The following is a 25,673-nucleotide window of genomic DNA, read 5'->3' on the forward strand; positions in this document are numbered from 1 at the left end:
CCACACTAAGTGATGTGCCTGTTGGATTTTGAAATGAGTTGAAAACATTTAGTCTTTGGAATTGAGTTCCTAAGATTGGATTTGTTTAATGGAGACTCCAAATGAAAGGAAGTATTCAAAAGTTTTGTCAAGTTGAGACGAGAGAAAGAGATGAAAGAATATTTTCATTCAAACTTGTGATCGATCAAGTGATTCATACTTACGTCGACACACTGTGACCTAAAACAATCACGTGATCACATTGTTTATTGGTCACGGAGATGTTGATCTTTACTAAGAAATATATTCTGACGTCATAGGACTGAGAAAACGTTTAGAAAATTTTCAGAGAAAACTTTTCAAGGATTTATCAAGTCTTAATGTGAACACTGGTTGGAACCACTGGCGGAGCCAGGGGTGGCCGAAGGGGAGATCGCCCCAGCCCCACTTGGACGAATTTTAGTTTAAAAAATTGCACAATTTGTATACGACTTAGTACTTAATACTAAATACTCATTATTTCTAGTTCAACCTATTTGTGGAATTATTTTGTATTCCCCTTCTAGTATGTTTGGTGGGGAGGGGAGGGCGCGATGGCATCAATCCCGCCCCCACCCTTACAATAAATTTTCGAGTGGGGGGCGGTCCAATTTGTTTGTAGAATCCCAGCTTGTTAACAGACTCAAATACATATATGATTAAAACTTGTTATTAATATTTGTACCGATCTTTATATTATGTCGTTCCCCTGTTGTTCGATTGGGCGGGGTGGGGAGAGGTGCCCTTTCCACCTAGACCCTTTAATTGGGAGGGGGGGGCGGTCCTATTTTTGTGGAGAAATAAAAGTTTGTGAACAAAATTAGATATGTTTGAGCGTCGTTCTGTTGATGTCTTAAGCTGACCAAAACAGGCCTACTACAAGAGGTCTCGCTTAACATGAGGATAATATTACGATAAATACACCTAATAAAGATATATTTACGCTACTTGTGCCTCGATTGTCAGTCACACTTTAGGATCGGCCCTTAATCCGAAATTACTTTATTTCACTAAATCTGATCTTGTGAAAATAAAATCGGGTCGGTTCAGAAACTAGTCGAGACTACAACAATGTTCCTGCAATGTTTAGGAATAGACTTATTTGTGTCGCCTTTAGAGTTAGCATTGAGTCAAAGGTTTCTTTTACAAAGCCCCCACAATTGTATTGGCACCGCCTGAGTAAACTTGACATATAGCAGTTGTATTCTTTAAGAAAGAAATGTGACTTGATGGTACAACATTCCACACAAAACACAGTGGGTAAGCACGACTCAGGTGCTTCTTTTATTGCAAGGGAAGACAAACTACAACAATTTCTTGTCAAGAGGTGATTGCATACTAACAAAGTCATTCGCATTTTTACATACTTTTAATCCTTTATTTTTAATTTATGGATTATAAAATGTTATTATTTATTAAAGTCTTTCTTGATCCAATGATAGTAGAGAAATAGCTGCTATGATGAAGTAATAAGACAGCCAGGCGTCACTGAGTTCCAAATGTTACATTGATTGCATAGCCAGAAGTCTTCATAATGCTGGTCTGAGTCAAAGTGACGTCATCCAGTCATTTCCAGGGAGGTAATTAGCAACATAAATGTACATGCCATTACTTCCTCGTTCACGTGACCGCCCTAGTCCCATATGTGTCCAGTCTTTGCACAGGTCATAGGTCACGTGGGCTGGAATAGATAAAGACAAACGTAGAGAAGGTCAATGAGAATCGTTCAATTTCTTGTATTCAAAAAATAATGTTCAAAGTGTCTTGAACATCACCTAAGGTTCAATCACAGTTGTCAAGTAGTTAATATAAACAGCCCAGTTCACTGCTGACATGTATTTTGCAAATGTGAGTTCTAACATTGAGCAACAATAAACAGTATTACCTATTCCCTGTCTCTCTCCAAACATTGAATGTCTCTGATCACGTGACCACATCTGTACAAGACCTTCACCTTAAATAGAATCAATACTTTTAGTACAGTGTTCGTCACTAGTTTTTTAGAAACAATTCAACATTAATTTTAAATATCATTTATGTTAGGAACAGCAGTCTTTCTGTGTTTCAAGTCATTCTTCTAGTCCTTCTGTGTTTCAAGTCATTCTTCTAGTCTTTCTGTGTTTCAAGTCATTCTTCTAGTCCTTCTGTGTTTCAAGTCATTCTTCTAGTCTTTCTGTGTTTCAAGTCATTCTTCTAGTCCTTCTGTGTTTCGAGTCATTCTTCTAGTCTTTCTGTGTTTCAAGTCATTCTTCTAGTCCTTCTGTGTTTCAAGTCATTCTTCTAGTCTTTCTGTGTTTCAAGCAACTATAAAAAAAAAAACTTAGCTCATCAGGAAACTCTAGAATATTAACTTAAAACCGCTAACCATTCATTATCTATTTCTGCAAACATCACTAACCATTAATTAATTCGTTATGTCCAGCAAGATTTTCTCCTGCGCCTTTCCTGTGATCTTGTGGGCTGTGCTGAAAAGTGTTAGTCTCTGCTAGGTTGTCTGCCCATGTTTGTGCCATGGTGTTCAGCTGAGCACTGAGAGAAGCAATAAGAGACAAATATTTCTAACAGCGAGCTTGAAGTCCCAATCAAGTAGGAAATAGTGACATTAGTGATGTCAATGAGATGAGACATTTATTATAGGATATTGACAAGGGTGCTGATTCTCTCGCTTGCTGTGGACACAAATACGAAGATTTCCACCTGTCATCACTTAACTTGGTATAGGACTAACTACTAAGATATTTCCTTGATTGGTTATATTTACCATAACTATTCTTTAGTTGCAATTTCGACCCAATATGTTTTTGAAATATAACATAATACAAAATGTACACATTCTCTTTCTTAATAGCCAAGATGCAACATATACAGAACAATACCGCACGAATAGTCCTTAGAAAAACAAGACGAGATTCTGCTACTACGCTCTTGCGCACGCTCCATTAGCTTCCCGTGAAAGCGAGAATCGATTACAAGGTCGCCACACTTTGTCATCAGTGTACATATAACAATGAGACGCCCTTGTACCTTATCCATATGTCCCCCAGAGAGCCCTGCGCTCAATGGACTCAACGCTTTTAGTGGTGCCACGTTTCTCCATCAAAAGCTACGGTCTGCGGGCTTTTTCAGTGCACGGACCAAAGGTTTGGAACTCACTCCCCATTGATCTCAGACAGACAACATGCTACACAACTTTTAAGAAGAACATTAAGACCTATCTGTTTAAAACTTTTTTAGATTAATTGTCATTGTAGCTGTCGTGTTTGTGTTTGTAATGTTATCACAGCGCCTTGAGCCTACATTTTGTTTGTTAACAGCGCTTTATAAATAAAATTATTATAATTATTATAATTATTAAAAGCTAAAAAACTTGTAGTTCTTCCTACTCGATTCAGCTTATAGGCCTAATTTTAATTCTACACCATACACCAATATATATATGTCATATCTATTTTGGATATGGAGATATTATAACATTACACAAAAATGTCGTGAAAATGTTCGAAAAGATGAAACAAGGCGTGGTTTTGTAAATAGTTATAAGAAAGTTATTTTCTTCAACTCTAACCTATGTAGCATATAATTTAATGTTTTAAACTTTGAAAACTAAAGATCTATTTCCTAGATTGGGGACGACTTCCCTTACAACTTGAAAAAAGAGTTTCGTACATAACAATCTGTATATCTAGGTCTGTGATCTGATCATTATCGGATAAGAATTGGTTTCCGTTTTTTCAGTCTAGGTATAATATATATATATAGGTCTGTGTCTACAAATTTACTGGGTTTTTTTAAAACCATGTACATCTAGATAAGAAGTCTTTAGCATCTGAAGGATTATTTTATTACAACTATCTTCTGTAAAAGCAACTTCTGTAGTTTATATAAAAGATTAGATATCAATGGAGATGTATTATATATCTAAAACTAACGCTCCAACAGTCAATGTGAGGCATATTAAATGTATATCTAAAATTTGTTTTTTATTGAGCGAGGGGGAGAAGGGAAGACATTTCACTTTTTTTTCCAAACTAAATCAAACTTAAAGCCAATCAAAAGTTTTCAACATTGACTTGAGGGGAGAGTGGGGGTTGTATTATTACGTTATTAACAAGCATTAGGTTTGGCTGGGTAGAGAGATAGAGAGTTCTTGAAAGATTCATGAGACTAACATGACTTCGGGAAGACGACGGCTAGCAGGGTTCGATCCATAGACCATCGAGTCGACAGTCCAGAGCGCCTACTAAACGTTTTGCCAAATAATCATATTGTTATAACTCTGCAATGCGCACCGCCATCCAGGCTAGTGCTAGAAGGTGCGCACTGTGATAGACTAGACCTAAAAGGATGTCAACATTAGAAAGAGGAGAACGACTTCCGCCCAAGTAGAGAGCCAATATGGAGAGATTGTGCCTAAGATAGATGTTGTTTTGTGTACCTGTGATGTCGTGTAAATAAACGGCTATGTCTCGTTGAGTTGCCTCACTTAAGTTATTACAATATCAATAGGCGAAAAGGGGAGAGAAAAAAGAATTCAATGAACTATAAGGTCTGTGGAGGGAGAGCGATAGAAATTGAATTGTTGAACCTAACAGATACTACAATTTACATGTCAAAAGTATATTTGGGAAGCGACAAAATCCGGACCGTTTCATTGGAAACAAATTAAAAAAAAGGGGGGGGGGTCTGCCAGGAAACTATGTGCCAGAGTGGAAAGACGCAAAGGATGCAAAAAAGAAAAGGGGTGGGGTTACATATTTTTTGACAGTTGATGTGAAAAAACAAGAAAACCATTGAAAAATACTTTTTTAAAATAAACAATACCTCTATTATACAATTTAAAATATAATTAAATATTTAAAAATACGTTTTAAAGAAATATATTGGATTCAACCCGGATATCGAGCCCGTGATTTTGACACTCATCTTCGTGAAAGTATGTCGTTAACAAATCGGCCATCGGGCAAGGCATAGTTTAACGATTATTTATTGATATAATTATATGGACATCTAGATCTAGCACTAGACTCTAGACCTAGTGTTCTGATTTAGAAATCTTAAGATCTAGTCTAGATCTACTTTTATATCTAGAATCAAGATGTAATCTATATTAGATTAACGTAAAAAAGTATTAGTAAAGCTTAGATATAATTTCACCACCACTTCAGCTAATTACAATTTCTTTCCCTTGTTCGACATACCAAACAAAATAATTTATTACCGACAGTTAATTTACTGATCGGTTAATTTTTTTTAAATTGATTTTTGTGTTGTCAGGTAAAAGCAATAATTTGGCACGATTTCAGTTTGATTCGAGTTTGGGTGTGGGAGAAATCACGTGTACAAACTTTTGACTAGACAGACAACAGACAGAGTAAGTTGATATAAGCATTGTAAAAATAGTAATAATAATAATAATATCTTTTATTATCCGTATGGAAATTTGTCTTACAATTTGTGCATTACACCAAACAAAAAAACAATATAATTTATAACTATAAGAAACCAAAATGTACATTCACACCAGACTCACTCATAATTTACATGTGACAAAGTTTATATCAGATTGTTCTTATTTAATGATTTGATTGCCAGGGGAACAAAAGAGTGTTTGTGTCTGTTTGTCTTTGCTATCGGTGTCTTGTATCTCATTTGTGATGGTAAAATCACAAAATCCTGACAGAAAGGGTGATTTTTTATTCCTAGAATCTTTTTAGCTTTTTTATAGATGTTTGTCTCAAACAACTGCCCTAATGGGGTTTGTTTTTTTTTGCCAATGATTTTACCAACAGCATTTAGGATTCTATAAAGTTTAATTTTATTTTCAATGCTCAGATTGCCATACCAGGCAGTGATATTGAAACTTAAAATATTGCAGATGTGAGCGTGATAAAACATAGCCAAGGCCTTTTCGCTAACATTAAACGAGGACAGTTTTCTTAGTAATCGAAATCTTTGCTGCCCTTTTTTGCTGATATAATTAGTATTTGCAGTAAAATTTTGTTTATTATTTAGGATAGTACCAAGGTATTTAAAAGTTTGCACTATTTCAATAGTCTCTCCAGCTACAGAAACAATATCTTTTTCCTTCTTTTCCCTACGAAAATCGATTATCCTTTCTCTGGGTTTTTTGACATTTAATAATAATAATAATAATTTAACAGGTACATTTAGTTAAGTTCAAAATCACTTTGAGGGCAACAAAAGACTTGAATTTATTGTATTAGAAAACTTAATCCTGTACTGTATAAGTAGATAAACTCAGAGCTTACCTGAACTGTGCAGGAGGCAGTTTGTGTTGTTTTCTCAAAGAGTTATGAGCTAAAAGAACATCTTTCCGTAACTCTTGCAGAGACAGGATGCGTGTGTTGTTCTTCTGTTCAGAATTAAACAAGAGCAAGTTAACAAAGGAAGTTGGAAGGTGGCCCCAGTGGCCCTTGGCGCAGCGGTTTTTATGCGAATTTTTTTCTTTCCCATTCTATTTATAGATGTTCCTTTTATGACGTCATTTCAAAGCCTGAGCGATCTGTTGTGTTGAAACATACAATGTTCTCTTTTGTTGTGTTTAAACATACAATGTTCTCTTTTTGTTGTGTTGAAACATACAATGTTCTCTTTTTGTTGTGTTGAAACATACAATGTTCTCTTTTGTTGTGTTGAAACATACAATGTTCTCTTTTGTTGTGTTGAAACATACAATGTTCTCTTTTTGTTGTCTTGAAACATACAATGTTCTCTTTTGTTGTGTTGAAACATACAATGTTCTCTTTTTGTTGTGTTGAAACATACAATGTTCTCTTTTTGTTGTGTTGAAACATACAATGTTCTCTTCTGTTGTGTTGAAGCATACAATGTTCTCTTCTGTTGTGTTGAAGCATACAATGTTCTCTTTTTGTTGTGTTGAAACATACACTGTTCTCTTTTTGTTGTGTTGAAACATACAATGTTCTCTTCTGTTGTGTTGAAACATACAATGTTCTCTTTTTGTTGTGTTGAAACATACAATGTTCTCTTTTGTTTTGTTGCTCACTTGTTTATCTAACAGACATAGGCCTTACCTCACACAATCCAATAATTTCTTTAGGCCTTACCTCACACAATCCAATAATTTCTTTAGGCCTTACCTCACACAATCCAATAATTTCTTTAGGCCTTACCTCACACAATCCAACAATTTCTTTAGGCCTTACCTCACACAATCCAATAATTTCTTTAAGCCTTACCTCACACAATCCAATAATTTCTTTAGGCCTTACCTCACACAATCCAACAATTTCTTTAGGCCTTACCTCACACAATCCAATAATTTCTTTATGCCTTACCTCACACAATCCAACAATTTATTTAGGCCTTACCTCACACAATCCAACAATTTCTTTAGGCCTTACCTCACACAATCCAACAATTTCTTTAGGCCTTACCTCACACAATCCAACAATTTCTTTAGGCCTTACCTCACACAATCCAATAATTTCTTTAAGCCTTACCTCACACAATCCAATAATTTCTTTAGGCCTTACCTCACACAATCCAATAATTTCTTTAGGCCTTACCTCACACAATCCAACAATTTCTTTAGGCCTTACCTCACACAATCCAATAATTTCTTTAGGCCTTACCTCACACAATCCAATAATTTCTTTAGGCCTTACCTCACACAATCCAACAATTTCTTTAGGCCTTACCTCACACAATCCAACAATTTCTTTAGGCCTTACCTCACACAATCCAACAATTTCTTTAGGCCTTACCTCACACAATCCAACAATTTCTTTAGGCCTTACCTCACACAATCCAATAATTTCTTTAAGCCTTACCTCACACAATCCAATAATTTCTTTAGGCCTTACCTCACACAATCCAATAATTTCTTTAGGCCTTACCTCACACAATCCAATAATTTCTTTAGGCCTTACCTCACACAATCCAATAATTTCTTTAAGCCTTACCTCACACAATCCAATAATTTCTTTAGGCCTTACCTCACACAATCCAATAATTTCTTTAGGCCTTACCTCACACAATCCAACAATTTCTTTAAGCCTTACCTCACACAATCCAACAATTTCTTTAGGCCTTACCTCACACAATCCAACAATTTCTTTAGGCCTTACCTCACACAATCCAATAATTTCTTTAAGCCTTACCTCACACAATCCAATAATTTCTTTAGGCCTTACCTCACACAATCCAATAATTTCTTTAGGCCTTACCTCACACAATCCAATAATTTCTTTAAGCCTTACCTCACACAATCCAATAATTTCTTTAGGCCTTACCTCACACAATCCAATAATTTCTTTAGGTTTTACCTCACACAATCCAATAATTTCTTTAGGCCTTACCTCACACAATCCAATAATTTCTTGATCTCAAATTTGTGCTTTATAATTGAAAGAGAAAGAGAGAGAGTGAGAGAGAGAAAGAGAGAGAGAGATCCTAATATATAGCTAGTAAAGATAAGAGATAAAAAAAAGTCGTGGTCTGAAAAACATTTTGTTGTCTGATTCCTTCAGGTAGACACAACAACAAAAAGAACACAACAACAAAAAGAACACGACAACAAAAAGAACACAACAACAAAAAGAACACGACAACAAAAAGAACACAACAACAAAAAGAACACAACAACAAAAAGAACACAACAACAAAAAAGAACACAACAACAAAAAGAACACAACAACAAAAAGAACACAACAACAAAAAGAACACAACAACAAAAAGAACACAACAACAAAAAGAACACAAGAACAGAAAAGAACACAACAACAAAAAGAACACAACAAAAAGAACACAACAACAAAAAAGAACACAACAACAAAAAGAACACAACAACAAAAAGAACACAACAACAAAAAAGAACACAACAACAAAAAAGAACACAACAACAAAAAGAACACAACAACAAAAAAGAACACAACAACAAAAAGAACACAACAACAAAAAGAACACAACAACAAAAAGAACACAACAACAAAAAGAACACAACAACAAAAAAGAACACAACAACAAAAAAGAACACGACAACAAAAAAGAACACGACAACAAAAAAGAACACGACAACAAAAAAGAACACAACAACAAAAAGAACACAACAACAAAAAAGAACACAACAACAAAAAGAACACAACAACAAAAAGAACACAACAACAAAAAGAACACAACAACAAAAAAGAACACGACAACAAAAAAAAAACACAACAACAAAAAAGAACACAACAACAAAAAAGAACACAACAACAAAAAGAACACAACAACAAAAAGAACACAACAACAAAAAAGAACACAACAACAAAAAGAACACAACAACAAAAAGAACACAACAACAAAAAGAACACAACAACAAAAAGAACACAACAACAAAAAAGAACACAACAACAAAAAGAACACAACAACAAAAAGAACACAACAACAAAAAAAGAACACGACAACAAAAAAGAACACAACAACAAAAAAGAACACAACAACAAAAAAGAACACGACAACAAAAAGAACACGACAACAAAAAGAACACAACAACAAAAAGAACACAACAACAAAAAAAGAACACGACAACAAAAAAGAACACAACAACAAAAAAGAACACAACAACAAAAAAGAACACGACAACAAAAAGAACACGACACTTTATCTCAACAAGATTCTACATCTATTACAATTCACTTACTTTAGAATTGGACGACTGTGTTACATACATTTAGAAGAACACATTGGTCAGTGCACAGACATCCAGGTTACCCAATAAACATTGAAAATAGAAAAAATAACTTTAGTTTGTGTTTGTAGATGTTGAGGAATTTACAAAAACAACAACACATTAGTTTGTGTTTGTCGATGTTGACACTATTACAAAAACAACACATTAGTTTGTGTTTGTCGATGTTGACACTATTACAAAAACAACAACACATTAGTTTGTGTTTGTCGATGTTGACACTATTACAAAAACAACAACACATTAGTTTGTAATTGTCGATGTTGACACTATTACAAAAACAACAACACTTTAGTTTGTGTTCGTCGATGTTGACACTATTACATGCACGTTTGTTATATGTTGATCTTCAAATGATATTTGATCCTATACACATATAAACACTAGCAGTAAAGACCGGCTACGTACGTTGATTTTGATTATTACGGCTGGAACACCCCCTTCTTTTTTTATTTTTTAATAAAAGGGCCACATTTTAACGTAACCTAGCAAACTTTTTTAGTCCTTGTATTAGTGTATCTGTTAGAATGAAATTTCACTGCCCACTCACTCTTTCCTTCTCTCTCTCTCTCTCTCTCTCTCATTCATCTTATTCACTCTCTGGAACCTCCATTTTTTTTTTTAACCTGCGCATCGTAATTTCTCCAACATAGACTTTTAACTTGATATTTCGAAGGTCCCATTTGAATGCCACATTCCCGTTCCTTTTCTGCATTTATTTTTCTATTTTGTTCTCTAAATAAGAAGAAATATCAACCTGGTTTATTTATTGTAGTTGTTTATTTGACTCCTTACTCTCTCTCTCTCTCTACCTCTCTCTCTCTCTCTCTCTCTTACTCTCTAGAGGAAAAAAAAGAATCTAGACCTATCTTTTTATTGTTATCTGGATCGGTTATGTTTTTATTTATTTAGACCGCGTTTAAAAAGGAAGCGGAAATGACGTTAGGCATATTAAAACAAGAAAAACATTTTTAATTTTTTTTTTTAAGACGCTATATACAGCATGAAATAAAATATAATAGATAAAAGAAATTAAAATATTAAAACCATAGACTTATATCTACTACTAGACTGGAAACCGGAAATAAATTCTTATCCGCGACTGATCGCTCGTGAACATTTTGTAGACAGTTGGATCAAGGCGTGGTTTTGTCAAGTAGTTCAAAGAAGTCAAGTTGTTTGTTTTTTTCAACCCTAACCTATGTAACATATAATTTTATTTTTTAGATCTACATATAGTAATTGATTATCAAAAATACACAAAACAATCACAATTTAGTGTTGCATTCTGTCTTTTGATAAAGAAGATTATGTATCTAAAAATTGCAAAATAATAATTATGAGACGAGAGTACTCTTATTTTTGATGTTCATTTACTAGATCTTGATCCAACTTTCTAAAACATTTTCACGACAATTTTTGTCGTGTTAAAACGTCTCCATGTCCAGCCTAGATCTAGTCTATAGAAGTCTATGATTAAAACTTTGGGAAAAGAAAAAAATTACACCAAAAAAATACGAAATTATGGGATTTTTTTAATGCGTCCTTTTGGGGAAATAGCGAAATAAAATACAAAGGTGTGATAGAAAGCTTGCTGTTTTTGGCTAATAGTGGTCATCAGGTTACGAATATGTCAAATCCGGTTCTTAGTGAGCGCCTAGGAATCAGTGATCAGTGGTAATATCTATTCAGTACATAAACATTTCAGTTTTTCTTTTGTTTTGTTTACATTTCTTCCATAATGCGCTATTTGTTCTTACCGTGCTACAGCCCATATTGATGTCACAATAAACTTCGCTGTAGTCTAAAATAGAATGAAATAATAATAATAATAATAAACTCGTACCTCACAGTGTAAGATAAATATCTTAAGTTCATTTTTAATAATAATTGTAATAAAACGTATTATTCTAGAGAAACTATGTTTAACAATGGGCTATGTTGCTACAAGTACAAATGATATATATATATGTCAGTCGCATTCAGCCTCAAATTTTTTTTTTTTAATTACGAAAGTTATATAATATAAAGCCACAGATACCGGTATATATGCTATATTTGATTTCTGTAAAAATCTATTTTAGTAAGGTGTTTTTTAGCGGCCCCAGAAAGGGAAAAAGGCGCTATTAGTGTTGTGTGGCCTGTATGTCCGTCCGTCCGTCCAGTTTAGATCTCATAAACTAGAACAGAAAATGAAAATCGGACATCATGATATTTTAGATCATTCAAAGTTCTGATGCAAAGGCTACTTTTTTTTCTTTTCTGAAAGCGAAAGATATTTTTATATCAATTATGCAAGCATTTTTTTCATAAAAATACACCATTTTTAAAACTATTCACTATTAATAGTAACAAACACAGGAGGCGTTTTAGTAAGGGTGATATCAATTTACCATTTTTTATGCAAACGGTTTTAGATTTTTGATCAAAAGATATTATTTTTTACAATGTTAAGTTAGGTAAGTTCTGTCATACTAAATAGTACATTTACAAAAAAATGTTAACTTTTTTTTTAAAAAGAAAAAATCTATTTACTATGCAAATAAGTTGTACATAATTTAAAACAACAAATAATAAGTAGTTTTTCATATTATCGCGTGAACTGCGAAGTGCACACACGACCATAAAACACAAAACGAAATGTTTTTTTTTCTTGAGGCTTTGAATAACAGATTGACTTTTCACAAAACAATTAGATCAATTAGGTACTCATTATAAGACATCAGTTAGGCCAGGTTCACATCTAACTTCACATTCACTTTCACCTTTCCCTTGGTCCTTTGGGGCACCACACAGGATCTGTCTACCTTTTTTTCTCCATTCTTCTCTGACATTTGCCTTTGATAGAATTTCATTCTGATATACTTTCTGAAAATATTGAAACCTGCCTTTTTACCTGATGGGTGCACCACTTAGGGGCCGATTTTGATTTTGTGTTTCCACACAAATTGTCTTTATAAACTTGTTTATTATTATTATTACACACCAAGTATCGAAACTTAGAAAAACCCAGGTTTTCTGTGAAAGCTTTTAGAAACCAAGCAGAAATACCAATTGAAACTAAGTTAACATCTTGGACATCACAGACGTTAGAATGTAGATACATTATTTCTATAAAGAGGTTTTACCTTTAGGACTATCAAGTGAATTATTCCTGGTCGTCCATTATCTTGTGTATTGGGTAGAAACTAAGTCCAACATTCACACAGTTAGTTTTGTAGTTTTCATTCAAAACAGAAACTTTCGAAATACATTGCGTTGAAAAATATATTCACTAGCACATACTAATAGTCATACACACCCATTGATGACACATACACACATACACAGACTAGCACGCAGGCTGAGATACCAAAGTATTATTGACTGAGTTTCTCTCAGTCCAGACCTATCTCCACTTCACACTTACTCTCAGGTGAAGTTCAATATCGATCTATTGGAACAGATTCAAAGATCAAACAATTTCGCTTTTAGTTTATGTGTTATATTACACGCGTGGAATGCATTCACTTTCATACCATTGATCTCTATCTACTGACTGCTAGTCGTTCTTGCCTACGTTGATGAAGTCGCAGCTGATTCTCTTGTTTAATTAAAGCAACATTTCATGGCTCGGAATGCTTTTTTTTTTTTTTTTTTTTTTGTAATCCTCCAAAAGAACAACCTGTCATATACCTCCCCCCCCCCCTCACAGTATGCTCTACTCAGTGTCCTCGTTCCCAGACATTTTGACCAATGAATGTCAAAATAAAACCTGCAAGTGTTGTCGACCTATTTGACTGTCCTGGTTTAAAAGCAGATTGTAAGACGAACAAGGAAGTCAATGGAGTAGCACCATTTCTTTAGGGCTAGGAACGTTGAGAAATTATTGAATTTTTTTTTTGGCGCTCAATATAATCATGTGTTGAACTATAAAAAAAAAAAAAGAGATACTGTATACAAATGTCACTTTTTGTTTGGCAAAACTCGACCCGCCCCCTTCCCCACACCCTTAAAAAAAGAGAGTCGGGGGGTGGTGGGGAAAATGCATCCACTGTCTTCCTTTCTGTAGGCTTAGCTTGTCATCAAAGTTTATCTTGTTATGTCATTAACGTTTAACTTGTTATGTCATTAACGTTTACCTTGTTATGTCATCTAGGTTTAGCTTGTTATGTTATCTAGGTTTAGCTTGTTATGTTATCTAGGTTTAGCTTGTTATGTCATCTAGGTTTAGCTTGTTATGTCATCTAGGTTTAGCTTGTTATGTCATCTAGGTTTACCTTGTTATGTTATCTAGGTTTAGCTTTTAAGCTTTTTATATAATCTGAGTTTAGCTTGAATTGTTACCTAGGTTTAAATTGTTAGGTCATCTAGGTTTAGCTTGAATTTTATATAGGTTTAGCTTTTCGAATCCATGGTTATCCTGCTAACCTGTTGAGCTTGTGTGTAAGTTTATGTTATAACACTTGGAAGTTTACGACCTACAGCTCTTATTATCTTGTGTTTTTTGATGTTCCTCTAAGTTTTAGGCTAAATTTGTTTTTGTTTTTTACTCATGGCGGATGTCTATAAATAGCTAGCTATTTGGTGTATCCTGTGCACAGAAAACAAAGGAAGAGTTAGAATGTCTGCTACATAGACTTATATATTAGACCTAGACTGGACACAGGAAAGAAATTCTTATCCGCGATTGATCGATACACAGACCTATACATATAGAGATTTTTATGTACGTAAACTCTTTTTTTTCAGGCTCTAAGGGGAGTCACCCCAATCAATCTTTTCTGTCTTAGAAAAGTAATGATCTTTAGTTTTCAAAGTTTAGAAATAATGCAAAATTATTTCTCGGATATTCACGCAAATATATGAAACAAAGCCATTTCCTGTTTGTTTCCATTGAGATAATGTTTCAAAAATCCTAGATTGAAATAATTCATGATAATTTAAATCATCTTATGTACATTTAAATAGATTGAATACCTAGATCTTTCAGATTATGTATCTGAAATTTACAAAACAATAATTATGAGACTAGTGTACTCTTATTTTTTATGTTCAATTACTAGATCTATATCTAAAAATTAAATGAAATGTTACATAGGTTAGGGTTGAAAAAACAACAACTTTACTTCTTCTAACTACTTTACAAAACAACGCCTTGATCCAACTTTCTAAAAAATTTTCACGACATTTTTTGTAGTGCTAAAAAATCTCCATGTCCAGTCTAGAGTAGTAGCCTATATATAAGTCTATGATTATGCTAGTATCTAGGAATAATGTCCCTTGTTGACTGTCGTTGTTACCCATTTAGAAGGTCTACAATAAAATTGTCCTCTCTTGAAAAGGACATTTCTCTTTCGTTTGTAAGCCAAACTTTTGAATTCTTTAGCTTTCAGTTGTGGACATTGAATACAACGTCGCTGACAACGTATGGACACAAAAACAGATCCTGAACTTAAAGACGATGTCTTGCACTCCGAAGATTAAGGATGAGGGCAGTGTATCACAGGACTACGTAAACCCAGTTGCGACCTGCATATTTTACCGCATTTCGTGCAGACAAAGCCGTTGTCAGATGGCGGTCTGTTTAATTTTTCTTTCCGTCTTTGCGCCTGTCTTCAATAATGGCTTGTCTTTGAGTCTCAAATGTTTGTCCTGCTGCCTTTGTGAGAGCTCTCCAACAGTCTCTTTCCACAGCCATCTGCTGCCAGCTATCCTCAATGCCAGTGTGGGCGAAGGGGCGCCTTAGTTGATCGTGAACTTAGAACAGCGGGAACATCTTCATCTTTTAGACTTCAGAGAGAAAGAAATAAAATATTTAAAAAAATACGCATTCTAAGTAAGCGGAAATTCTAAAAGACTTGTTTTAGTCCGTTCTTGTTGAACGCCTGGATCACTCCCGAGCCAGATCTCGATCAATGTTGACTTTGAAAATGACACTTTCTGAAACACAAACAAGACTTACACTTTGAGAATTAAACATTTCTTTTGGTAAGAAACATTTTTATAGGGATCTAATTAATTCAAACATCTCAGCATAAATTTCTTTACAAGATGCAAATGAGATTCAAGATGTAGTTAGTACTAGATGGAGATCGAGATCAAATATTAATAATAATATAAATATTTATTATAGATCTAGATCTCAATACAAGAACTAAATTTTATATATATATATATATATATATATATATATATATATATATATATATATACATACATACATATATATATTTTTTTCATTCTACAAAAGTTATTTTATAATCAAATACTATTTATCTTTTCTTATCTTATTTTATTTGATTCACCACAATGAACTTTATGTCCAGCTAAAAAAACTGACCAGAAAAAAAAACTGAAATGAAATAACTTTCTCTAGAGTATCACACAAACTGACCACAATGAAATAACTTTCTCTAGAGTATCACACCAACTGACAACAATGAAATAACTTTCTCTAGAGTATCACACCAACTGACAACAATGAAATAACTTTCTCTAGTGTATCACACAAACTGACAACAATGAAATAACTTTCTCTAGTGTATCACATCAACTGACGACAATGAAATAACTTTCTCTAGTGTATCACATCAAATGACCACAATGAAATAACTTTCTCTAGTGTATCACATCAACTGACCACAATGAAATAACTTTCTCTAGTGTATCACACCAACTGACGACAATGAAATAACTTTCTCTAGAGTATCACACCAACTGACAACAATGAAATAACTTTCTCTAGTGTATCACACCAACTGACGACAATGAAATAACTTTCTCTAGTGTATCACACCAACTGACGACAATGAAATAACTTTCTCTAGTGTATCACATCAACTGACGACAATGAAATAACTTTCTCTAGTGTATCACACCAACTGACCACAATGAAATAACTTTCTTTAGTGTATCACACCAACTGACCACAATGAAATAACTTTCTCTAGTGTATCACACCAACTGACCACAATGAAATACCTTTCTTTAGTGTATCACACCAACTGACCACAATGAAATAACTTTCTCTAGTGTATCACATCAACTGACGACAATGAAATAACTTTCTCTAGTGTATCACATCAACTGACGACAATGAAATAACTTTCTCTAGTGTATCACACCAACTGACCACAATGAAATAACTTTCTTTAGTGTATCACACCAACTGACCACAATGAAATAACTTTCTCTAGTGTATCACACCAACTGACCACAATGAAATACCTTTCTTTAGTGTATCACACCAACTGACGACAATGAAATAACTTTCTCTAGTGTATCACACCAACTGACCACAATGAAATAACTTTCTTTAGTGTATCACACCAACTGACGACAATGAAATAACTTTCTCTAGTGTATCACACCAACTGACCACAATGAAATAACTTTCTCTAGTGTATCACACCAACTGACCACAATGAAATACCTTTCTCTAGTGTATCACACCAACTGACGACAATGAAATAACTTTCTCTAGTGTATCACACCAACTGACCACAATGAGATCTTCCTACCAACGAGCGACAAGCGTGTATAGCACAAGTTCACACAGAGGCTCGACAAGACCAAAAGGAATGTCGACAGATGAAAGATTTTCTACAGATCCAGCCATCGTTACTCAACTAGATATGTAGGTGTTTGACCTTTTACACTTTTTAAACTAGATATGTAGGTGTTTGACCTTTTACACGTTTTAAACTAGATATGTAGGTGTTTGACCTTTTACACTTTTTCAACTAGATATGTAGGTGTTTGACCTTTTACACTTTTTCAACTAGATATGTAGGTGTTTGACCTTTTACACTTTTTAAACTAGATATGTAGGTGTTTGACCTTTTACACTTTTTCAACTAGATATGTAGGTGTTTGACCTTTTACACTTTTTCAACTAGATATGTAGGTGTTTGACCTTTTACACTTTTTCAACTAGATATGTAGGTGTTTGACCTTTTACACTTTTTCAACTAGATATGTAGGTGTTTGACCTTTTACACTTTTTCAACTAGATATGTAGGTGTTTGACCTTTTACACTTTTTCAACTAGATATGTAGGTGTTTGACCTTTTACACTTTTTCAACTAGATATGTAGGTGTTTACGACTTTGGGTCAACTAGATAAAAAGTTTTCATCTTATTTTATAAATTCTAATTATGTCTTTTGAAAGCTCTATTCGAAGTTTTCTTCTATTTTCAATGTAAATCTTGAAAGATGAAATGGCAGTGCAAGAAGATACTAAATGAAAGGTGTCAGAAAACTGCAGGACTTGACTCCTACTTCAGAGTTTGGTGAGACTGGGTCACGTGGGACAGAGGCAGCATGGTTGTCAGGGGAGAGAACAGCAGCCAACTCAAGGAAGCTTCTTTATTTATTTTGTTCTGGTGAAAGCTCTACAATGAAACCGGACCTTTGTTGACCAAATGCCCAGAGGCGATCGTGTCTGTTAAGATTGTTAATAAAGCGAGTGAGGTAGTCTACGGGCGGGGGAGGGGGGGCGCTCTGTGGGTCAAATGACCACTTGATCATCATGTGACAATTGCAGAAAAGTTAGCAATGTCGATTTGATTGGCGGGGGGTGGGGGTGTAATCTCGCTAGTGCTAAGCTCGCCCTGTATTTCTGTTAGGTCCGAGGTTTGAAACTATCACGTACTTATTCCTCATTCTTCCTCTCGCTAGGTCCTCGTGCTGCTCAACTGTTTGGACTTTCTCCGAGTGTCGTCATTCCACTTAATCCTTTGACTTCCCAAGGCTAGTGTGAAGGGGAACCACTTGTTATGCCTACGTAGACTCTAACTATGAGAGTATAAGCATGATTCTGGCTAGGTGTTACCATACATAGGTATCAACATTTCATATTTCTGGCTAGGTTTAAACCCAAGCTACTGACAAGTTTGATTAGAGAAGAAAAGATCAAAGACATTAATAGCCGAGTCACTCGCTCAACATCCAACTCACGAATGATACAGCCATTATATACACAGGAAGAACTGGTCAGTACGTCAACAACATAAATACATAAATAAATAGATTTGTTTTGATCAGAAAAATAACTCAATCTACACTACACTCTCCAAGACATGATATGTTTCCATTGGATATCTCTAAAGCTACAGCCATATCTGATAAAGGGAATAGTAAAAGAGTTTCAAAGTTTCCTCTTGAGAAGTGTAGGATCATTTCTAGCTAAAAAAATAATTAAAAGATTCAATTTTGTGTATGTTCTTTTGTGGAATTTCTATTTTATGTAAATTGTAATCGATATTATAAGTTATAATTTATGGTACAATTATCACAACAAATAGTCAATTTAGGGTTTCACCTTCTACCTATAATTTATTCAATTGATTACAGACGTTTGATGTTGGAAAGCGGGTTGCTTGGTATCGAGAGATACAATTGTTTATTTATTTATTTTTTAAGCTCGGACAATGTTAACAACTAAGTTCTACACTATTACAAACGAGGGAAATGATTTTGGTCAATAGAAATAAATTCAACTGTGGACTAAATACGGACTTTCATAGTAAAGCACAACACTAACATGTCAACAAGATGCCGTTAGTAAACACTGACATGTCAACAAGATGCCATTAGTAAACACTGACATGTCAACAAGATGCCATTAGTAAACACTGACATGTCAACAATATACCATTAGTAAACACTGACATGTCAACAAGATGCCATTAGTAAACACTGACATGTCAACAAGATGCCATTAGTAAACACTGACAAGTCAACAAGATGCCCTTAGTAAACACTGACATGTCAACAAGATACCATTAGTAAACACTGACATGTCAACAAGATGCCATTAGTAAACACTGACAAGTCAACAAGATGCCCTTAGTAAACACTGACATGTCAACAAGATACCATTAGTAAACACTGACATGTCAACAAGATGTCATTAGTAAACACTGACATGTCAACAAGATGCCATTAGTAAACACTGATAAGTCAACAAGATGCCCTTAGTAAACACTGACATGTCAACAAGATACCATTAGTAAACACTGACATGTCAACAAGATGCCATTAGTAAACACTGACATGTCAACAAGATGCCATTTGTAAACACTGACATGTCAACAAGATGCCCTTAGTAAACACTGACATGTCAACAAGATGCCATTAGTAAACACTGACATGTCAACAAGATGCCATTAGTAAACACTGACATGTCAACAAGATGCCATTAGTAAACACTGACATGTCAACAAGATGCCATTAGTAAACACTGACAAGTCAACAAGATGCCATTAGTAAACACTGACATGTCAACAAGATGCCATTAGTAAACACTGACAAGTCAACAAGATGCCATTAGTAAACACTGACACGTCAACAAGATGCCATTAGTAAACACTGACATGTCAACAAGATGTCCTTAGTAAACACTGACAAGTCAACAAGATGTCCTAAGTAAACACTGACAAGTCAACAAGATGTCCTTAGTAAACACTGACACGTCAACAAGATGCCATTAGTAAACACTGACAAGTCAACAAGATGTCCTTAGTAAACACTGACAAGTCAACAAGATGCCATTAGTAAACACTGACAAGTCAACAAGATGCCATTAGTAAACACTGACAAGTCAACAAGATGTCCTTAGTAAACACTGACAAGTCAACAAGATGCCCTGTGTTTTGTGAGTCGTGTTAGCACTTCAAACCAATCACCCAATTCCTTGTCTCTATCTATTGAGACTTGATCCTTGGTAACTCAATACTTTTGTGTCGTCCTCCTAGAAATCTCAACTCACCAGCAACGTTCGGACTTTGTTGTTTGATAAAAACGGTGGATTGAGAAAGAGATTCAGCTGGAGCAGCCGATCAAGTCTTAAAAGACCAGATTTAGGAACTGGATCATTGCCGCCGGCGCCTGGATGGTAAGGCCCCCCCCCCCCACACACACACAACAGTGTCAGACTATATTTATTATTCTTTTGTCTCTGAACTTAAGATTGCCTTCCACTGATATTAGTTAAATTATTCACACAAGATTTGTCATTCACTTTGTCATGTATATGTTTGTGTGTGGGAGGGGGGGGGGCTAAATAGAGCGCCAATGTTAACTCTTACTTCAATGCTCACCATTTATCTTGTTTCGGAAGGAATGGCCATTGTTTATGAACCTGAAAAAAAATGAAATGATAACCAGCAAATTGTTGATTGGGTTCCTTTTTCAATCCCACTTGTGTGTGTGCTACATCAGCGTTCCTTTTTAAATCTCACTTGTGTGTGTGCTACATCAGCCTTCCTTTTTCAATCTCACTTGTGTGTGTGCTACATCAGCCTTCCTTTTTCAATGCTGCTCGTGTGTGTGCTACATCAGCCTTCCTTTTTCAATGCTGCTCGTGTGTGTGCTACATCAGCGTTCCTTTTTCAATCTCACTTGTGTGTGTGCTACATCAGCCTTCCTTTTTAAATGCTGCTCGTGTGTGTGCTACATCAGCCTTCCTTTTTCAATGCTGCTCGTGTGTGTGCTACATCAGCGTTCCTTTTTCAATGCTGCTCGTGTGTGCTACATCAGCCTTCCTTTTTCAATGCTGCTCGTGTGTTCTTTATCAGCCTTCCTTTTTCAATGCTGCTCGTGTGTGCTTTATCAGCCTTCCTTTTTCAATGCTGCTCGTGTGTGCTTTATCAGCCTTCCTTTTTCAATGCTGCTCGTGTGTGCTTTATCAGCCTTCCTTTTTAATTGCTGCTCGTGTGTGCTTTAGCAGACTTCCTTATTCAATGCTGCTCGTGTGTGCTTTATCAGCCTTCCTTTTTCAATGCTGCTAGTGTGTGCTTTATCAGCCTTCCTTTTTCAATGCTGCTCGTGTGTGCTTTATCAGCCTTCCTTTTTCAATGCTGCTCGTGTGTGCTATATCAGCGTTCCTTTTTCAATGCTGCTCGTGTGTGCTTTATCAGCCTTCCTTTTTCAATGCTGCTCGTGTGTGTTTTATCAGCCTTCCTTTTTCAATGCTGCTAGTGTGTGCTTTATCAGCCTTAATTTTTCAATGCTTCTCGTGTGTGCTATATCAGCGTTCCTTTTTCAATGCTGCTCGTGTGTGCTATATCAGCGTTCCTTTTTCAATGCTGCTCGTGTGTGCTTTATCAGCCTTCCTTTTTCAATGCTGCTCGTGTGTGCTTTATCAGCCTTCCTTTTTCAATGCTGCTCGTGTGTGCTTTATCAGCCTTAATTTTTCAATGCTTCTCGTGTGTGCTATATCAGCGTTCCTTTTTCAATGCTGCTCGTGTGTGCTATATCAGCGTTCCTTTTTCAATGCTGCTCGTGTGTGCTTTATCAGCCTTCCTTTTTCAATGCTGCTCGTGTGTGCTTTATCAGCCTTAATTTTTCAATGCTTCTCGTGTGTGCTATATCAGCGTTCCTTTTTCAATGCTGCTCGTGTGTGCTTTATCAGCCTTAATTTTTCAATGCTGCTCGTGTGTGCTTTATCAGCCTTCCTTTTTCAATGCTGCTCGTGTGTGCTTTATCAGCCTTAATTTTTCAATGCTTCTCGTGTGTGCTATATCAGCGTTCCTTTTTCAATGCTGCTCGTGTGTGCTTTATCAGCGTTCCTTTTTCAATGCTGCTCGTGTGTGCTTTATCAGCGTTCCTTTTTCAATGCTGCTCGTGTGTGCTTTATCAGCCTTAATTTTTCAATGCTTCTCGTGTGTGCTATATCAGCGTTCCTTTTTCAATGCTGCTCGTGTGTGCTTTATCAGCCTTCCTTTTTCAATGCTGCTCGTGTGTGCTACATCAGCGTTCCTTTTTCAATGCTGCTCGTGTGTGCTTTATCAGCCTTCCTTTTTCAATGCTGCTCGTGTGTGCTTTATCAGCCTTCCTTTTTCAATGCTGCTCGTGTGTGCTTTATCAGCCTTCCTTTTTCAATGCTGCTCGTGTGTGCTTTATCAGCCTTCCTTTTTCAATGCTGCTCGTGTGTGCTTTATCAGCCTTCCTTTTTCAATGCTGCTCGTGTGTGCTACATCAGCCTTCCTTTTTCAATGCTGCTCGTGTGTGCTTTATCAGCCTTCCTTTTTCAATGCTGCTCGTGTGTGCTTTATCAGCCTTCCTTTTTCAATGCTGCTCGTGTGTGCTTTATCAGCCTTCCTTTTTCAATGCTGCTCGTGTGTGCTTTATCAGCCTTCCTTTTTCAATGCTGCTCGTGTGTGCTACATCAGCCTTCCTTTTTCAATCTCACTCGTGGATGCTACATCAGCGTTCCTTTTTCAATGCTGCTCGTGTGTGCTACATCAGCCTTCCTTTTTCAATCTCACTCGTGGATGCTACATCAGCCTTCCTTTTTCAATGCTGCTCGTGTGTGCTACATCAGCGTTTCTTTTTCAATGCTGCTCGTGTGTGCTACATCAGCGTTTCTTTTTCAATGCTGCTCGTGTGTGCTACATCAGCGTTTCTTTTTCAATGCTGCTCGTGTGTGTGCTAGATTCAAACTTTGATGGGCATAACAATTCTTACAAAAGTATAAAAAAATTCATCGAAAAACATTTTCTGAAACTTCCATCTGCAATGCTGATTGTCTTTATGGGTTTCTGCAGACGTCACAAATCAGCAGAAAACATCAAATTGGTTCTTGAGGTTTATTAAAAAAATCTAATTGGATTTTGAGTAGTAAACACATTGATGAACACATGTCACTTTGAAGAAAAAATCACTTACAATGATTCCTTGTTACATCAATGTTCTCACTTATAATGATTCCTTGTTACATCAATGTTCTCACTTACAATGATTCCTTGTTACATCAATGTTCTCACTTACAATGATTCCTTGTTACATCAATGTTCTCACTTACAATGATTCCTTGTTACATCAATGTTCTTACTTACAATGATTCCTTGTTACATCAATGTTCTTACTTACAATGATTCCCTGCTACATCAATGTTCTTACTTACAATGATTCCTTGTTACATCAATGTTCTCACTTACAATGATTCCCTGCTACATCAATGTTCTCACTTACAATGATTCCTTGTTACATCAATGTTCTCACTTACAATGATTCCCTGCTACATCAATGTTCTCACTTACAATGATTCCTTGTTACATCAATGTTCTTACTTACAATGATTCCCTGCTACATCAATGTTCTCACTTACAATGATTCCTTGTTACATCAATGTTCTCACTTACAATGATTCCTTGCTACATCAATGTTCTTACTTACAATGATTCCTTGTTACATCAATGTTCTTACTTACAATGATTCCTTGTTACATCAATGTTCTTACTTACAATGATTCCCTGCTACATCAATGTTCTCACTTACAATGATTCCTTGTTACATCAATGTTCTCACTTACAATGATTCCCTGCTACATCAATGTTCTTACTTACAATGATTCCTTGTTACATCAATGTTCTTACTTACAATGATTCCTTGTTACATCAATGTTCTCACTTACAATGATTCCCTGCTACATCAATGTTCTCACTTACAATGATTCCTTGTTACATCAATGTTCTCACTTACAATGATTCCCTGCTACATCAATGTTCTTACTTACAATGATTCCTTGTTACATCAATGTTCTTACTTACAATGATTCCTTGTTACATCAATGTTCTCACTTACAATGATTCCCTGCTACATCAATGTTCTCACTTACAATGATTCCTTGTTACATCAATGTTCTCACTTACAATGATTCCCTGCTACATCAATGTTCTTACTTACAATGATTCCTTGTTACATCAATGTTCTCACTTACAATGATTCCCTGCTACATCAATGTTCTCACTTACAATGATTCCTTGTTACATCAATGTTCTCACTTACAATGATTCCTTGTTACATCAATGTTCTTACTTACAATGATTCCTTGTTACATCAATGTTCTCACTTACAATGATTCCCTGCTACATCAATGTTCTCACTTACAATGATTCCTTGTTACATCAATGTTCTTACTTACAATGATTCCTTGCTACATCAATGTTCTTACTTACAATGATTCCTTGCTACATCAATGTTCTCACTTACAATGATTCCCTGCTACATCAATGTTCTCACTTACAATGATTCCCTGCTACATCAATGTTCTTACTTACAATGATTCCTTGCTACATCAATGTTCTTACTTACAATGATTCCTTGTTACATCAATGTTCTTACTTACAATGATTCCCTGCTACATCAATGTTCTCACTTACAATGATTCCTTGTTACATCAATGTTCTTACTTACAATGATTCCTTGCTACATCAATGTTCTTACTTACAATGATTCCTTGCTACATCAATGTTCTTACTTACAATGATTCCTTGTTACATCAATGTTCTTACTTACAATGATTCCCTGCTACATCAATGTTCTTACTTACAATGATTCCCTGCTACATCAATGTTCTTACTTACAATGATTCCTTGCTACATCAATGTTCTCACTTACAATGATTCCCTGCTACATCAATGTTCTCACTTACAATGATTCCCTGCTACATCAATGTTCTTACTTACAATGATTCCTTGTTACATCAATGTTCTTACTTACAATGATTCCCTTCTACATCTATGCACTCACTTACAATGATTCCCTGCTACAACAATGCACTCACAATGATTCCCTGCTACATCAATGTTCTCACTTACAATGATTTAATGCTACATCAGTGCACTCACTGTATCTTCTGTCTAGTTTACCTCCGATCTATCCCAAGCTCTGGACACACCCAAGCCTGGACAGTTATGAACAGAAGTGGCTTTCCCACAAACGACATCTGACGAGCGACTTCCTGAGTCCTACTACAAGGCATTGGACTAAATCGTATTCCTTACTCAGGATGTCAGAGAAACACAAGTCCAGACATTAACTTTGTGTCTTTTTTGTTTGAAAATCAAATCTCGTTGATTTTTATACATTTGTATTATGTTATACTTTCTTTTGACAGACAATTTTTTAAAGGTTTAATTGAGAAAGAAAATTAAAAAGTTACACATTTTTAAA

At 35.3% G+C, this 25,673-nt stretch overlaps 2 protein-coding genes across 4 annotated transcripts; one reads left to right on the forward strand and one right to left on the reverse strand.

The window, feature by feature from the left end:
• Positions 1 to 1,372: 1,372 nt before the first annotated feature.
• On the reverse strand, positions 1,373 to 13,087 carry LOC106079419 (Golgi-associated plant pathogenesis-related protein 1-like). 2 transcript variants are annotated; one of them, XM_056040741.1, is made up of 7 exons: positions 12,859 to 13,084; positions 11,491 to 11,534; positions 9,683 to 9,697; positions 6,288 to 6,391; positions 2,417 to 2,547; positions 1,904 to 1,972; positions 1,373 to 1,699 (listed from the first exon to the last, which is right to left on the reverse strand). In XM_056040741.1, exons 2-7 carry the CDS (start codon positions 11,503 to 11,505, stop codon positions 1,566 to 1,568), a joined length of 468 nt encoding a protein of 155 aa, XP_055896716.1. In that variant the 5' UTR covers positions 11,506 to 11,534; positions 12,859 to 13,084; the 3' UTR covers positions 1,373 to 1,565. The 2 variants fall into 2 exon arrangements, with proteins under 2 accessions (XP_055896716.1, XP_055896717.1); XM_056040742.1 differs by lacking the exon at positions 9,683 to 9,697 and having other exon boundaries at positions 12,859 to 13,087.
• Positions 13,088 to 15,565: 2,478 nt separating this feature from the next.
• On the forward strand, positions 15,566 to 25,673 carry LOC129928111 (uncharacterized). Of its 2 annotated transcripts, none has more exons than XM_056040739.1 (5): positions 15,566 to 15,700; positions 17,196 to 17,348; positions 18,583 to 18,706; positions 20,471 to 20,610; positions 25,365 to 25,673. In XM_056040739.1, the coding sequence occupies exons 2-5, from the start codon at positions 17,218 to 17,220 to the stop codon at positions 25,537 to 25,539; spliced, it is 570 nt and encodes a 189-aa protein (XP_055896714.1). In that variant the 5' UTR covers positions 15,566 to 15,700; positions 17,196 to 17,217; the 3' UTR covers positions 25,540 to 25,673. The 2 variants fall into 2 exon arrangements, with proteins under 2 accessions (XP_055896714.1, XP_055896715.1); XM_056040740.1 differs by having other exon boundaries at positions 15,594 to 15,700; positions 17,155 to 17,348.

The sequence above is a fragment of the Biomphalaria glabrata genome, chromosome 9 (assembly GCF_947242115.1).
Source record: "Biomphalaria glabrata chromosome 9, xgBioGlab47.1, whole genome shotgun sequence".
In the NCBI taxonomy this organism is placed as follows: Eukaryota; Metazoa; Mollusca; class Gastropoda; family Planorbidae; genus Biomphalaria; species Biomphalaria glabrata.